Source organism: Alternaria infectoria (genome assembly GCF_024043175.1).
Source record: "Alternaria infectoria strain BMP 0036 chromosome Unknown scaffold_2, whole genome shotgun sequence".
In the NCBI taxonomy this organism is placed as follows: Eukaryota; Fungi; Ascomycota; class Dothideomycetes; order Pleosporales; family Pleosporaceae; genus Alternaria; species Alternaria infectoria.
In genome coordinates this window covers 1,977,837-1,993,230 of record NW_026250691.1, presented here as the reverse complement: position 1 = coordinate 1,993,230, position 15,394 = coordinate 1,977,837, and the positions used below count along the sequence as shown (strand labels likewise).

The window sequence follows — 15,394 nt, the reverse complement described above, 5'->3', positions numbered from 1 at the left end:
GCACACATTGCGCGAGCCTAGGAGATCGCAACTCTGCAGACGCTCTTAACAACAGCGTTTTTCCCACGCGCAAAGAATATCAGCAACCTTTCTCACATTCCGGTTCACACAACTACGCCCACATCATACAGCCCGCCCAGCGACGCTTCCCAAACAAGCAGTTCGAAGGAAAGGCATCGACCGCGGCCAAGACACTCATCGCGACACTTCGCTGTCCGCAGGGATGAGCAGACAGACCCCCTGCAACCAGACCCAGTCGTAGACGTAATGACTCCCAACTGGGTAACTTCGCTTCAGGTGTTGATCGCGGTGGGAGGCCATATCGACGTTCGAAAAGTGATTGCAGTCATGCTGATTGGCTAGATCTGCTGCTAGATCATACTAAGTTAGTGATCTGCGGGTAGTCTGAGGCTAGAATCGGTCGGGTAAAGAGCGCTTTTCGTGCGTCATGCACGGAGGACTGCAGGACACAGCACGTGAGACGTCTCGTTCAAGTAAGTTTTGAGAAGGTGTCGATGGCGGCGAAACTGTTCACGATAGTTCTGTGAGGTTCTGATGGCCCATGGTTACACAAGGATCGCAAGTTGCTTACGATCCAAGATGGCATCGACAGCGAAGTAGTGCCATGAGTTCAGAGCCCGAAAAGGACATCGTTTTTGTGAACAGACTACTCTATACATCCCAATCGATGCAACATACGAAGACGTGTAGATAGTAGGACGCAGTTTGTTCGCACTGTTCAGTCCGACACCGCGTCGAGGTTTGAGCCGCTTAATTAGTGAGATAAGTGGCGGATCCTCGTTCAGCCAACTTGCAGAACGAGTGTGTATTGCGGCGTTGTTCGCCAGTGTCAGCCTGTCCATGCTTATTACAGGAACTTTAGCTGTTGATTGCGGCTGACCTTGAGAGTCTGCAGTTTATTCACAGGTGGGCTGGGTTGTGGGCGAACACTCCTGATGCTCTCGAGCGGCTCCTCATGCTGTCCAGTTTGAAGAGTGTGATAATCGACATTACAATTCAACGTCTTCGTCGTTGTTCAGGTCCATGTTCTTGAGGAAGCTGTATACGAATAGTCCTCAGAACAGTTCTGGAGGTGTGGAACCGATTGCAACTGAGGACGAACACAGTGATCCATGGACGTTCCAGGATGGCAGCTGCCCTCCGAACAGAAGCACCAATCGCTAAAAGTCAATGACGAGGTCTATCCACCCATCCTTCCACTTCAGGCATGTTTGCAACAGCTGTAGATTGCGGCCAAGCCTGCGTTCGCGAGAGATTGCTTTCAGATTCCAGTCGACTTGATTGGCCCACCACAAGCCTCGAGTCCGAGACAGGCAGGTTTGATTCTCGCCGTCGAATGCTGAAGCAGCTTCAGCGATTTTTTGCTTTCACGGGATAACCTATCTGATTGGCCTGCCACAAGCGTGACGTCCGAGAGAGGCAACTTTGCGTCTGCCATCGAATATACCATCGAAGGCACAGCGATTTCTCGCTTTCGTTGACAGCGTTCGATGGCACACTTCCTAGCGTCATGTCCCAAAGAGGCAGCTTCTAATCGACGCCCGAGCGATTCTTCGCTTTGAGAAGATGAGCGGCCTGATTGGCCTCATGATATCATGTCCGAGACGGGCAAGTTTCAAACAGCCATCGAAGGCACAGCGATACTTTGCTTTCACAGAGAGCACTGACACACTGGCTAGATGGGCCCATGAATCCTAGCGTCAGGCCGAGATGGGCAAGTTTACGTTCACTGTCGAACGCTTCAGCGATTCTTTGCTTTGAAAGAATTGCTATCTAATTGGCTGGTCAACCGTAGGCGTCAAGTCCAATAGAGGCAAGTTTATAAATGCCATCGAAGCCACAGCGATGTTTTGCTTTGACTGTGCGTTAGCGTCAGCCAGTCCTACTCTTCCAGGCAGGTTTGGAAACAGGTGTCGATTGCGGCCAGAAGCCATCGCGAAACGTCGCTGTGACTGCTTTTGCACCTGGCACGGGCAGATCGAGCTCCAGCAACACTATACTGGCAGCGAGGCATCACGAACAATGTAATTGACCTTAGACATGTGGCTCTACTCCAAATTGCGCCGTCTAGCCGTCGATTGAGGATGCCGTGGATTGTACTGCTGGGAAGGAAGCACTGCCTGCTTTCCAGCCCCCGATTGCAAGTGTCGCTTGCGAGCATTCAGTGAACGGCGACGAATTCACGCCGATTACCTACAGAGGTAACTCTGCTATCTTGCCGTTGAATACGGTCATGCACGGGTACGGCGTATGCCCTGGCCCCGCGTCCAAGATCCTGCTGTGCCCCTCACCCGCGGTTCCCGCCGCCCCACCACACAAAGAATTTCGACCAAGTTTCCGGCCACCAAATCCTCCGGTCCCATTGAACGCAGAGCATCTTGCACGCGGTATGAGATTGTATCCCATGTAATTTCCAATGTTTCCATCAACAACCAGTACAACTGGCCTAATGGCCCAATGGCAAGGCGCTTGACTACGATTCAGTTCGATATCAAGAGATTCCAGGTTGTAAGTATTCACCACATAGGACACTCGTTCGATTCATGGCTAACTCCGCCAAAAGCGACCCCTGGTTAGGTCACACTCCTTCTTTTTGAAGTTGTTCAGCAATGGACAAGCCTCAAGAAGGTTGAATTCTTCTTTTTTTGCCCCACTGCATCATCACATATTTTTGGCGTCCCTTTAGGTCTCCTGCACCTCTCTTTTATACTGCTTGCAACTCTTTCAGGCCTCTTAGATCGTTTGCTAATAAAAGCGTTGTAATAAATACAATACATCTATCGGTTGTACCATAACCACAGTCGCACGTTCTTCGCATCATACATAGCTCACACATACACAAGGGCACAGGTGTACAACATAACTCCCCGGCAAATGCAACCCTTAAGGCAGGAAAGGGGAACTGTCATGCGGGCGACTAAGAGAAGAGCTGCCGTACTAGACTTCCAAGCACGCTGACTTCATTCTGCCATACACTTCTTATTATCTCCTGTTACTTCCTACTCACAACTGTCATAAAAGTCTTGAAGACGGCGGTAGGCTTTTTACAACCTTGTCGAAGAAACACTCTACGCCTAGATCTGCAAAAGTGAAGAAAAGAATACGGAGCTGAGGACGCAGCAACCCGCGACATATTAATGCAATAAAGTCTATTTGGATACCACACCCATATACCCTACACGCCATTCCATCCACTGCCATCGTAGAAAACAGCGGATATCTCCTAGGCATCGCATGAACAGAACACGTTTCGCGCAAAACGACCGTGTCGGTACGAAAGGCAGACCTAGAGTTAGCCAATCCAGAGTTAATTGGTATCCCCCAATAAGAGAAATGTCAAGACTAACGCGCCTCATCAAACGAAGACGGGGACGTGGGCAGTCCACTTCAATTCCTTTTATTCCCCGACTGTCCTCCTAGAATGGCACACGCAGCTCCTGTCGCACATCTATCTTCCGCCTCCGCCCACCGCACACGACCAACAGCCTCGTTGGAGCAGAACTGATGCTCTGCTACGATGTTGTGGGCAACATGGGAGGAGATGCGAGAGACTGGGTAGCACCCCGCGCGGGTATGGAGCTTGCGTGTCTCTCTTTCTGAAGTCGAGATACAGAGTCTTATCCAGGCGATCTAGCTCAACTACACTTTCTGTCACTACATTGTAGCGAAAATGCCAAGTCGCGCATACAGCATATATCACATGCACTAGATTGCCTGCACCGATTGTATATTTGATGTGTTGAATTGTTTAGGTATGTACTCGTGCTGTTGATATATATATGCCTCGAAGCGAATGCGGTAAACATGCCGAATCAAATGTGACGGTGAAGTCATGCAATCTACATCGCGAACACGCGATACGATACGATACGACACAATGCGATGCGATGCAAATATAACGATATGCTACGCGACGCTGAAAACGCACACAGACTCATTGACTGTCAAAAAGAAAAGAGAGAAATTATTGCGGTCAGCGCTTGACCGTCGTATGCTCCCATCGCGCAAACGCCGGTACCCATGCCCCATGCTTCTCAAAACCGCGGAAAGAAAAGATCTGACGTGAGAAAAAAGAAAATGGATAATCTGGCAAATGCCGCGAGGCTCCGCTAATATGCGCACGATAATATAGAGAAGAAAACGAACGGAAAGAAAAAAATCAGCTCATAGCCGCCTCGGAAATGTCTCGTAGGCCTTCGGGCAAGCCATTTGCTCGATACAAACATGTAACACGAATGTGCCGGGTCGTGTACCCCCACCGTGTCGCGAGTCGAACCTGGCGGACGGGCGTCTATCGGCGAGACCCGGCATTGCGGATACCGGGTGGGGACGGGACTTGCGAAAGTGGCATCGTGAGAAAGGTCCCCAGCTTTTGCGCAAGCGAGTTATCGTGACGGGAACAGGTCATTCACCGGACGGAAGGTGGAGTATTGGCGACCGTTGCGCAGCGGAAAGAGGCGACGCCTGTGTGCATGCGACGTGTGACGTCTTGCTCCGCAACCGTGTGTCGTGTGAGTGTGGAAAGCAGGTCACGGGTCCCGACGAACCACCGAGACGTGCGTATCGCCGAGCGACCTCGCGCGGCCAACCTTCCCATGACTGACTTGACTCCTTGGTCGAGAAACTTGCTTTGACGATGTCTCGCGACCAGAAATATCCACGACACGTGCGACCCCATGTCGCGAGTATCCGCAGCCAGATCCAACGGTGCGGGCTGTGACGTTGTCCTATACCAAGACCAGGAATTCTGCTCGATTGGCGGCTCCACTAGAATCCGCGAGCGAGCGCGCGCTATGCCAAGGCAGGTGATGCGATCCTCGGAGACTCTGAATCCGGGATCGTCGAGCTTGACAGGGCTGCATGTCGCGTCTGCCAATGACCAAGGATCGAATTCCTGCCTGTGCATTTGCGATGCGCTACGTGGGTGGAGCTCGACACGACATGCTTGCATGCATGCATGCGACATGCTCGTGTCGTGCTCGTGGTGAACGTGTCGAGGGTACCGTACCGAGTGCTGCGTGCATGCCCAACCCAGCCTGTTGACGCAACAGGACGGCCTGATGAAATTGCTAGCCGTAGCGCATTCACGCAGCGTAAACGGGAGTCCATCTAAGCGGCACACCGCTTGCGCCGTGAAGGGAAGGTGCTTTGCTAGACCCAGGCTTTCTTGGCGGCAACCAAATACGCGCCTTGCCGACGGCCTTTGTGTCGAGCTTGCCCACGCGGCGCATGTTCATTTCGAGCACGATGACACGTAGAAAGTCGCTATTCTCGCGTGGCTCGCGCTGCCGGACGGTAGGTGCGTCGGTTGACAGGACGCGACCTGCTTCGGAAAAGGGATCCGTGGAGCGACTCCGGCGCGACTTTTGTGATCGCCCTCGGCGTTCGTATGTCTGCATTTGGATCATCGGCGCGTGGGGTTCGGCGTCGGCATCGAGGGTAAGAGAGTCGTGTAAATGCATTGACAACTCAGTCGGTGAGATTGGTGAGGGCTGTGGGTTGAGGTATCGTCGCAATTCGGGTGATGGCAGGCCTTCGACGTGCTTCGGTCGCATCTCGCTTGTGTAGTTGGGTGCCAACAGCGACCGAGTAAGGAAGTCATCCGGCGGAACGCTGGGAGCTGTGAAGTTGGAGAAGGACTTGGCGGCTGACTTGAGTGCTTGGAGTGATGCAGTCAGGTTTGACTTGAATGACCTAAATCGTTCGTTTGAAGGCACGGGAGTGACAGTCTCGTTGATGTCTGTCGCAATAATGTCCTCGCATTCGTCCGGTCCAAAATGGAGCAGGGGATGGTCCAAGACGCAGTCCTCCTTTGGTGGTGAAGAGACAATCTTCTCCCTGCGCTCTGGCAGTGACTTTCTTCCCAAGGAATCTGGTGTACTGAGATTGTCCCAATGCGACGCGAACGACGGATCTTCGTAGTCCAGGGAAGGCGGTAGGGTGGATATTGAGTCGCTCGAGATGGACCTAGACGTCAGGAAAGAGCCCTTCTCCTGCTCCATGCTCAAAACGCTGCTGTACTCATCGTCCGACTCGTCCACGCGACCAAGAAGCAAGTCCATGGGCGAGCCGACAAGTGAGGGCGGAGTGTCGGAATCGTCCTGCTTCCACTCCTGTATCAACTCGTCCATGGATATCCTCCGTTCGGTAGTAGTGCGTGGTCGTCGGCGGGTGGGCATCTTGGGGATAGCGGTAACGGCCAGCAAGGCTGCAACAGCCGGTGGTAGTGCTTTCGCATCGTGGCTCTGTGAATTGCGAGACGGTCTGCCTCCATTGTGTCCCCTCATTCTCACAGTCTGTGTTGAAGTTGCCGACTTGATGGGCGTGCGAGGAGGAATAACGACGGGCTGAGACATGGTTGTAGCCTCGGTATGTGAGAGGGACCCGTTCTTATTCATAGATTGCGTGTTGGTTCCCACAGTGACTGGCATGACACTTCTCGGAGAGGGACTGGATCGCGTTCGCGTGCCCATCTTTTCAGGCCTGGAGCGGGAGGTGCGTGAGGATGGCGGAGACGAGTGCTGGAGGTAGGGAAAGGACCTTGGCGAGTACATCATTATCGTCGGCTTGGGCCCTGAAGGCGTTTTCCCCGTGACTAACAGCTGGGACGATCCAGGTACGGCTGGTGCTGGCTAGGCTGGATGTGACGTGCGGCCGTCGGATTTCTTTACGTTATTGCTGGTTGGCGATTGGACGGGTCTGCAAGGGCAGGTCGCGGGCGACATGAGACTACAGGGTTTACGTGTGCCGAAGATCGCCGACGCACTGCTCTGCTTTCGCACACGAGGGTAGGCAAAGTCCAAAAAGGCGAGGATGCTATGAAGAAGTAAATACTATGGTGGTGGACTCGAGGCGGTTCTTCGGTGGTGATAAGGGAGGATGACGACGTTGGGGTCTCAGGGTTATCGGGCGGCGATAAGTAATAAGGGCAGCGTGGGACGTCTCCTGTCGGCAGCCTCCCTATCAAGACAAGACACCAAAAGCACACACCCAGGCCAGCTCGCATCCAGGCACGTTTCTCGGACCAGATACTGGCGGCTGAGGATAAGACTGCGTGGCCTTCTGCCAGCGCCACGCCCACTGCTGCGCTGATCACGCTTCACACGAGCATACCAGCTCTCAGCCCCGGTCGGTCCCGCATGCACAACACTCGAGCAGTCGTGATCGCCTTCGGGCATCCCCTGATTGGCCCTAGCCGCCACCTCCGCCTCCGTCAGCCCTGTCGCGTCCTGGCCCCACGCCGGCCGTCTTCTGGAAGCCATCCTTTTACAGAGAAACCAGCACGTCGCGCGCCATCACATGAGACGTTGGGTCTCATAATCTATACAGTCACCGGCTTAGCATTCACTCAAAATTCACACTAGCGCACACCGTCATCATGACTCCCTTCACCCGCACCTCCCATCTGCTAGGCATCTACGATGACTGTAACGTGGCTTGCAGCTAGGAGTCTGTCTGCACGCAGCGCTCCCCGCGGCAAGACGGTCGCATGCCTGCCTGCCTTCCGGTCACGGTTGGCTTGTGTGGAATCGCTCCGGGCCTGTCAGATGTGCTATCCTTATCTCTGTGCCAATATCTCGCTACCTGCCTCTAACTCCATCTAACCACATCCACCATGTGTCGTGCAGCCCGGCGCCGTCTCGCACGCTAGGCCGCGGATTCCTGCGGGGTGCATGCCCGCTGCCCTCTGCCTCCACTGTCGAGCAAGAAAAGCATGGTGGATGTGGAGTGGAGAGAAAGTCTATTCCCACTGTGCCACTCTACACACTTCCCATACCGGCCCTTTTCTGGACACCAACTTCGTCATTGTCGTCATGTCGTGGCCCTGGAGAGTAGTTCACGGTAGGTAGAACGAAAGGCACGTGTCCTTGTGAGAATTTAGTTCGCGATTGAGGCTCCCCAACGGCCTTGCATAATAGAGCTCTGTCACGGTAACCGCACCTGCTGCTTCGAGCTTAAGGGATCTCTTGTGCAAAAGAGGAAGGAACGGAGTGACCTTCTATCGTCTACCCAAGCTTCCCGTCATCGTCTTGGCCCTCGGCACCGACCCGCCATTGTGCGCTTGCATTGTTTCATGTCAATCATCTTTACTCGCACAGGAAGGCACGAGTTGGTGTTGCTTGCCGCCTACGTGACCGCCTTTCGCTAATCTAGACATTGTATACATTATTGTGTATTCGTCTAGGTATAGTATGTAGTAAAGTTAATGATATATTACTTCTTTGTAGGCGTCCAGTGCATCACAAATTTCGGCATCCTAGTGCATCAGTCACGGCATGGTCGCACAAGTTTTTGCAATGTTCTGAATTCTGTTCAATCGTAATAGTACACGTCTCCTCGCCAACACACAGATCTGCCTTCCACTCACAGAAAGGAGGCCTTATGCACACTTCTCTCGCTTCATCCTCGCACAAGGGAAATTTGAACATGCAAAACGCGCAAACGAGACACAAGCAAGGTAGCGCATGGCGCGCTATCCAGATATACGCTTCCGAGGTCGCCAACGCCGGATGATCCACCACCCTACCGCTGAAAAAGAAGCAAGTGATGTGAAGAAATAAAAGAGCCACCTGGGCAGGTACATGCTGCGTTACCCAAAACAGGCGCCGCACCGGTCGCATTGCGGGAAGTGACATGCAGCGCACTACACTGTCCAACGCAGAGTACGTGGCGAGTATCCCAGCCCGCTTATGCGTGCCGTTGCGGCAGCGAGGATGAGTCGAAAAGAAGAGAAAATTTTCAGGGTCCAGTAACGCCGAGCCGCAAAGTATGCACACACGAATTAAGGAAGAGCAATTAACAGGGCTCGGTGGGCCGGAAAGTGATGAACGGCCGTGGCGGTATAAGCGTCGTGGAGCATGAAAGCCATGCAGTCGTGTCGACATGAGAAGAAAGTGTCCAAGTGGATAGGGTACTTTGCTCAGTACCCGTCGCCGTCAGTCGTCCAGCCCGCTTCTGAGCCTTCGATCACGCGTACCATGCGACCGTCCTGCTCGGTTAACAGTTCGCCCGTGTCGACGCTCCGTATACCGCGGACCTTCTTGCCTTGGATTCTACCCGGGCTGGCGACATGGCCGCCCTCGGGTGTGTAGCGCTTCATCTGCCGCCGGTAGGCGTGGAAGTCGACTTCTTCCTCCGGTACCTCGTCGGACTGTTCACTAAACGTTTCCCAGTTCTCGGAGCCGGATTGCATGGTCATGCCTGTAGCGGCTGTGCCTGTGGACGAGGTTTGTGATATTTGTCGACTGCTAGCGGATGATAGTGATGGCGGTGGGTATGTGGGTGTGTAGCCTCCTCGCATGGTACGTCCCATGAAGGATCGGTCGTCGTAGGGGTCCTCTGGTTGTACGTTGCGCACGATGCTCTCACTGCGGTCTCCACGGTTGAACTCGAAGCGGTTCATCGGTGTCTCCATTGGTGCTGGCTCTGGAGGGACGAACAGATCCTTCATACGTGGGGGAGGAGCCATAGGTGGCGCCATCTTGCGCATCGTGGCCGAATCTTCTCGTGAGAGTTGTGGTCGCTTCTCAGGTGAGCTCCTGCCGTTTGTTGTACCATTCAGTCCCGCACGAGAAGGAATCTTGGAAGGACTCTTTTGGGCCGATGCCGACACCGAAGCACCAAAGTTGGGGCCCACTGATTGCGCGAAAGTGCTACGAGACATGCTTGCTGCGGATACACTCTGGCCAAAGTTCGATACGGGGGTCTTTGATCGGCTGGGTGGCGCACCACGAACTGTTCCGGCGCGGCTAGGCGCTGCTGAGGCTCTGCCAACCGTGGCTGGCTTGGTAGGCATACCGCTGTTCGAGGGTGTCTTTGCGCGAGGTGGTGGGGCTGCCTTTTGCGCGGCTGCGTATAGTTCGTCGAGGTATCGGTTGCCGTGGACAAGGAAAGGACGTCCGTATTCGTCTTCCCAGCTCTCGAGGGTGACTCTGAGATCCTATGACGTGTTAGCTCAGTTCCTGCTCCTTGACTAAGGTGACTTACTGTTTCAATCTTGGGCAGCTCCTTTGCAATGCGCTTCCGCATCTTCTCCTCGCGCAGGAGCTTGCCTGGGTCGCGCCTCTCGCCCTTGTTGCCGCGCGCCATCAGGCGGGTCGCGTCCTGGCTCGATTGTGCAAGCTCATCGCGTTCTTGAATCAGCTCGCGGTGGCGATCGATCTTTTGAAGTATAGGTAGCCGTTGCTCCTTGAGCGCTTCGAGACGTGCGATTTCGGATTCGTGGGCGGCGAGTAGAGCGTCACTGCAGACGTCGGAGAAGGCGGGCGTGAAGTCGAGCATCTCTTCTTCGGAGAAGTAAAGAGCGTCCCATAGTTCCTGGAGTTGAACGCGCGCCTCCTCGACGAACAAGTGTAGGTTCTGGCGCTTGAGCTCGTTCAACCTGGCCAGCTCATCCTCGTACTCGTTGATGGTGCGCAGGCCACATCCACGGTTGCTGGTGAGGAATTGCTTGCGCTCGCGCTCCTCAATGCCCAGGCGGTCCCAGAGTTCCTCGATGGTTGTGCGCAGCTGCCCTAACCGTCGTTCGCGACCGCGCTTCTCCTCGACAAGTCGCTCCTTCTTCGCGTTCAATTGCGCGAGATCGTCCTTGTGCAGGCCGAGTTGTTCAGGCGCGTCGCGATGACATTGCACGATCGCGCTGTCCGTTTGCGCTTGTGGTGTGCCGAGTTCTGCCCAAAGCTGGATGATCTCCTGGCAGATGACCTGGACTGTGTTTAGGCGCTTTGTGTATTCCTCGTATACGCGTGTGAATTCGTTGTCGAGCTTGGTGACGTAGGAGGGCGAGATGTCGAAAGAGGGCGAGACTTTCGCGTTGGGCGCGGTGGGCGGGAGTTTGACCTGCACGAAGGACGATTCGAGATGCGACGCATACGATTCCAGGGCTTCGGCCAGTTTCCTGACCTGCTCGAAGCGCTCCTTGTGCATCTTGCTGACCGAGTTGTATCGCTCCTTCAGGCCCTGGAGGCAGCGCGTCAAGGGGAAGGTGATGGCCCGGTCGTCCTGGTCGTCATAGTTGGGGTTGGGCTTGTTGTCATCGAGCGAAGCCTCCATCTGGCGGATAGTCTTGAGCAGGCGATGCGCCTCTTCTGTCATCTCATGCTTCTCGCTGGTGACCTGTCGCAATTGATTGTGGAGCGTCTCGGACAGAGCAGAGAACAACTACACAAGTCAGCAATCGCGCGCGCATACACTTCGTCTATCCTCACCTCTGCTTCGCGTGATTCGCGCTCATGGCTGGGGACGCCAATGTCGTCGAACAAGCCGTGCAGCTGGCCGATGATGGTGGTGACCTGCTGGGCGAGGTAGCTCGTGTCCATGGTGGCTGCAGACCCGCCAGCGAGATGCGAGGCTCAAACGCGCATGCAATGTGACCGCGTCCAGTGGGGCGGAGAAACTTTGCGCGAGCAATGGGATGCGGTGTGATGAGTCCTGACTCTGACGTGGTAGTGGATAGTAGTGGGGAAGCGAGATGCAGGCGGTCGCAAAAGGCCGAGCAGGAGGAGAAGGCGTAAAACGAGGGAATGGCTCAAACAGCACTCTTCTTGTATGCCAGGCCGGTGCAAGGAAGCAATGCTCGAGATGTGTATACACAAGACGCAAGTGATGCAATGCTGGGGATGGGCCGCAGATCAGAGTCAAGCGGGTGGTCATAGTGGTTTGCGCGACACTATTTTGGAACAATGCGCCAAGGATGCCGTTGGCACAGCGACGTCCCGGGCGCGTCCATGTAGCGCGCCATCACGAGAACGCCTCGTTTCACACGATCGCCCTCCGCCACTCAGACGCGCGGGGTAGGCGGTACAGCATGGATGGTGCTGGTAATCTGCATGTCAACATGACCGGTATTTGCTACATTCCCAGCTGGCTATACCCGTGATATATGCTGACCTGGACTACTCGACACTTGTTGCCTCGTTGCCTGGCCGCCTGGTCGCTTTTAGACTTTGACAGGACACCACTACCCTGGAGAAACATGTCCAATGCTCGACGAATAACCATCCGGCTTACTGTACTGAGCCTGTGTCCAACATGCCATCGTGAAGGATTTCTGTTGGTGAAGGACTCTGGTCGTAGTGGGCCGATGGTTCCCTGTTTCTTATCCGCTGATAGTCCGGACCCAGAAAAGTATCCTGCACCAACCTCAGCTCTGCCGCTTCCCGGCAGCTGAGATTTCTTTTCCATACCCGTTGCTATGTCGACCTCATATAGGCGCGTGTAATAGTTCTTGCGCTCTAACGCAGTTCGTGTACGGGCCTTTCGCAGCCTGCTTTGCGCTTTGCTGAAGCCGAGGAGAAGCAAACATCTCGTGTTCACGGAGTCTGGTCCGTATCAAGATGGGATTACACCAGGGTAGTCGGTATGTGAGCCGTGTATCGTGGCACCGACCACAAACATACTATTGCGGTTCAATTGCTCATCTCAATACCAGAATTGTTAGACATTCAATGATCTTCATACGTCTACTCTTCAAGTACACCTAAACGTAGCCGTCCACCTCCCACCCTTGACATCCTTGACATCCACATCCCCCTGCCCAGCCATAACCTCAACAACAACATCCCCACTCAGCCCCTCCATTCCACTCATGACCACCCGTCCCGCACATTCCATCACCGGCATCCTAACCTCTCCCACCGTCCCCTCCGGCGCCTCAAAGTCCAACATTATGCTACCATCCAACACCTGTGTCCTGGCGCCAAAGAAACCCAAACTCGTCCTGAAGCCCGCATCCGCAAACTTGAGATCGCCGAGCGAAGGCGCAATACGCCATGTTGCTCCGCCAGCAGTGAGTAACTGTACACCGGCGACATATTGTGTGAGGCTGGATGTCGGTCCTGTTGCCCATCCGTGGGCGTGGCTGATGCGTGCGTCGTTGTTGTAGGGCGCGTAGTGGAGTTCGCCAGTCGTGCTGTATCCTTCGATGAAGGTTGAGTTTGTCATGCGAGGGTCGTCGAGCATGAAGCCCCATTGTAGACGCATCAACTCCAACGCAGCGGTTGTGTTCTGTGCGAGGAAGTGGGATTGCAGTTCAAAGCCGGAGATGAAGGGTGAGATGGCGTCTGCGGCTTCGGGGGCAGGGGCACCGTACGGCGTCCATCGCGAGACCAAATTCTGTGAGATCATACTCGTCTGTGTGCTGTTCACTGTGAGGTTTGCGACGACGGCCCAGGCGTTTCCGTCCTGGGGCATGAGCGTTGTGGTTTCGTTGTCGCGGTACATGCCCTCTTGCTCATCCCAGAGAAGTTCATTGGCGGCGGTCTTGATACCATCAGCTGTTTCTTGCCAGGAAGAAATGTTGGCTGTGTCGTTCAAAGCTGAGGCGAGGTAGATGCCCTGATTGATGGTGTAGTACAGGATGGCGTTTGCTTCGATATTGTGGCCGCCCATGCCGAAGCGGAGCCAGTCGTTGGGCGCAGTTACGTTCATGAGGCCGCTGGAGTCGATGTTGGAGAGGGAGAAGGAGAGGGCAAATTTGTATTTGTCCCATAGAGATTTGAGGTAGTCCATGTCGCCCTGGAGAAGTGGTCAGCGAGTGTGAAGGATTTGATCGGGATGTCTTACAGTGTAGAGGAAGTGGTCAGCGACACCGATCAGAGTGTATAGGTGGTACGTGAACGATATCGCCTGGGGAGGGAAAGGCCTTCCGGCATATGGGAGTAGACCATTCGTCGCGTTCTGTACCTCGAAGAGCGAGTCCAATGCATTCTCAATGGAAATGACATCGTTTGTCGATACCACGACACCGGGGACTGCTATCGCCATGTCTACCAATGCCTGTCAGTTTGCACTCAGTGATGGGGGATGTATCAACGTACCGCCAGCCCAAACAAGTCTATCCCTCTTTGCACCATCAACCAGCGCACTCTTGCCACTGGTAATGGTATAGTTGTTATACCAAGTAACATTAACCGGCGACTGGTCGTCCTCACTCGAGAAACCTTCTTCGCGCAGATGAACAAGCGCATTGCCGGTGTCTGGTTCAATCGTACAGATCTGGTTCGTGTACGCTCCGGCATACCATACGCGATTGAGCAGCTCATCTGCAACACGTTAGTCTTTCTACCCAAGCGACAGAAGCAAGCAAATAATGAATGACATACCGTCGCAATGGAAATATCCCGTATAATTCCCCAACGCATCCCCCTCCCAATGCGGCATAGCAGTATAATGTACCTCCGCGCCTGCCACCTCTACACTCCTAGTCCCATTATGCACCAACGTCATGTACCTAAACCCACCCCTCACCTTCTCCTTCGGCGCTGTATACCGCCCAGTACCATTAACATGGAACCAGAGCGTCTCGTCCTTTCCTGCATCGGCCGTCGCGTCGCTGCTCCGGTTGCTGACCCATAACGAACTTTCGGAGAAGGTGACGCCGATGTATTCGGAGGACGAGTTAACAGAGCCGATTGTTACGGTGACGAGCCCCGCGATGTTGATGCCGAAGTCGTACGCTGTTGCTGCTTCGCCGGTGAAGACGGAACTGCCATTCGCGCTGGTAAGGCTCTCGGGGTGGGTGACGGAGCCGTTAGTGCTGTGTACGGAGATGGGATGGAGGGTTCGTGATTTGGGCGCGAGGATGTATTGCGAGTAAGGTATCGATGCGAGCGCGACAGGTACGACAGCCGCGAAGCTGACTAGAGAGTTGAAGAACCTCATGTTTGCGTATATGTCGATCGAATCCGGGTATCTCCAATCCTACACCCTATTCAAGCTCTTGGTGATCCAAGGCTTATGTACCTTCCCCTCCCGCTGCCTTCCGGCACCATAGCCAAAGCCATGACCCCGTTTTCGATTCCCACACTCATTTGCCGATTTGAAGATCTGGAGGCGGTTCGGATGAGTACACACCGAGATGACGACGTCGAGCGACGAATTTCTTCGTTAGATCGCGGAGCCTGCACCTAGCCCCGGTACCCATCCTAGCCATTGCGGGGAAGCGAGTCGTTTTCGCAGCCACTGCGGGTCGGTCTTCTGCACATGGCTGACGCTAGTGTGGGTTTTCCCCCGAAGAAGTAGCGGCCCGGGGATTTGCCGGGTGTGCCTGCCTCCACGTCCCGATGTCTTGGAACGGGAGCTTGGACTTGGGAAAAGAGGAGGCTAGATGGCATGCTTCCAGATGATAATTTTGGTGAATACAATGAGGGGAGAGCAGGATAGCATACCTTCAGAAATTGATCCTGATGCATACAATGAGGCGATTGAGCAGGAATTGATAAAGCTTCTGACAAACTGCAGTCTACAACAAGATACAGGAAGAAAGTTTAGAGAGCTCATGGGCATTGTATACTCCTACCTGATCGATGATATCCACCTGTCTATACATTCAACTCAATGTAGCCTTCTACCTGTTTCATGACGCTCACCTACT

At 54.3% G+C, this 15,394-nt stretch overlaps 3 protein-coding genes across 3 annotated transcripts; all 3 read right to left on the bottom strand.

Annotated features, from left to right (window-relative positions):
• Nucleotides 1-5,105: 5,105 nt before the first annotated feature.
• J4E92_002074 (uncharacterized protein) lies at nucleotides 5,106-6,419 on the bottom strand (the record flags this gene model as incomplete). The annotated part of the gene is made up of 1 exon (XM_051493480.1): nucleotides 5,106-6,419. The coding sequence occupies one exon, from the start codon at nucleotides 6,417-6,419 to the stop codon at nucleotides 5,106-5,108; it is 1,314 nt and encodes a 437-aa protein (XP_051356711.1).
• Nucleotides 6,420-8,941: 2,522 nt separating this feature from the next.
• Nucleotides 8,942-11,339, bottom strand: J4E92_002073 (uncharacterized protein; the record flags this gene model as incomplete). Its single annotated transcript, XM_051493479.1, has 3 exons — nucleotides 8,942-9,961; nucleotides 10,009-11,181; nucleotides 11,229-11,339. 3 exons carry the CDS (start codon nucleotides 11,337-11,339, stop codon nucleotides 8,942-8,944), a joined length of 2,304 nt encoding a protein of 767 aa, XP_051356710.1.
• Nucleotides 11,340-12,489: 1,150 nt separating this feature from the next.
• Nucleotides 12,490-14,682, bottom strand: J4E92_002072 (uncharacterized protein; the record flags this gene model as incomplete). The annotated part of the gene is made up of 4 exons (XM_051493478.1): nucleotides 12,490-13,536; nucleotides 13,585-13,787; nucleotides 13,839-14,063; nucleotides 14,262-14,682. The coding sequence occupies 4 exons, from the start codon at nucleotides 14,680-14,682 to the stop codon at nucleotides 12,490-12,492; spliced, it is 1,896 nt and encodes a 631-aa protein (XP_051356709.1).
• Nucleotides 14,683-15,394: the final 712 nt, after the last annotated feature.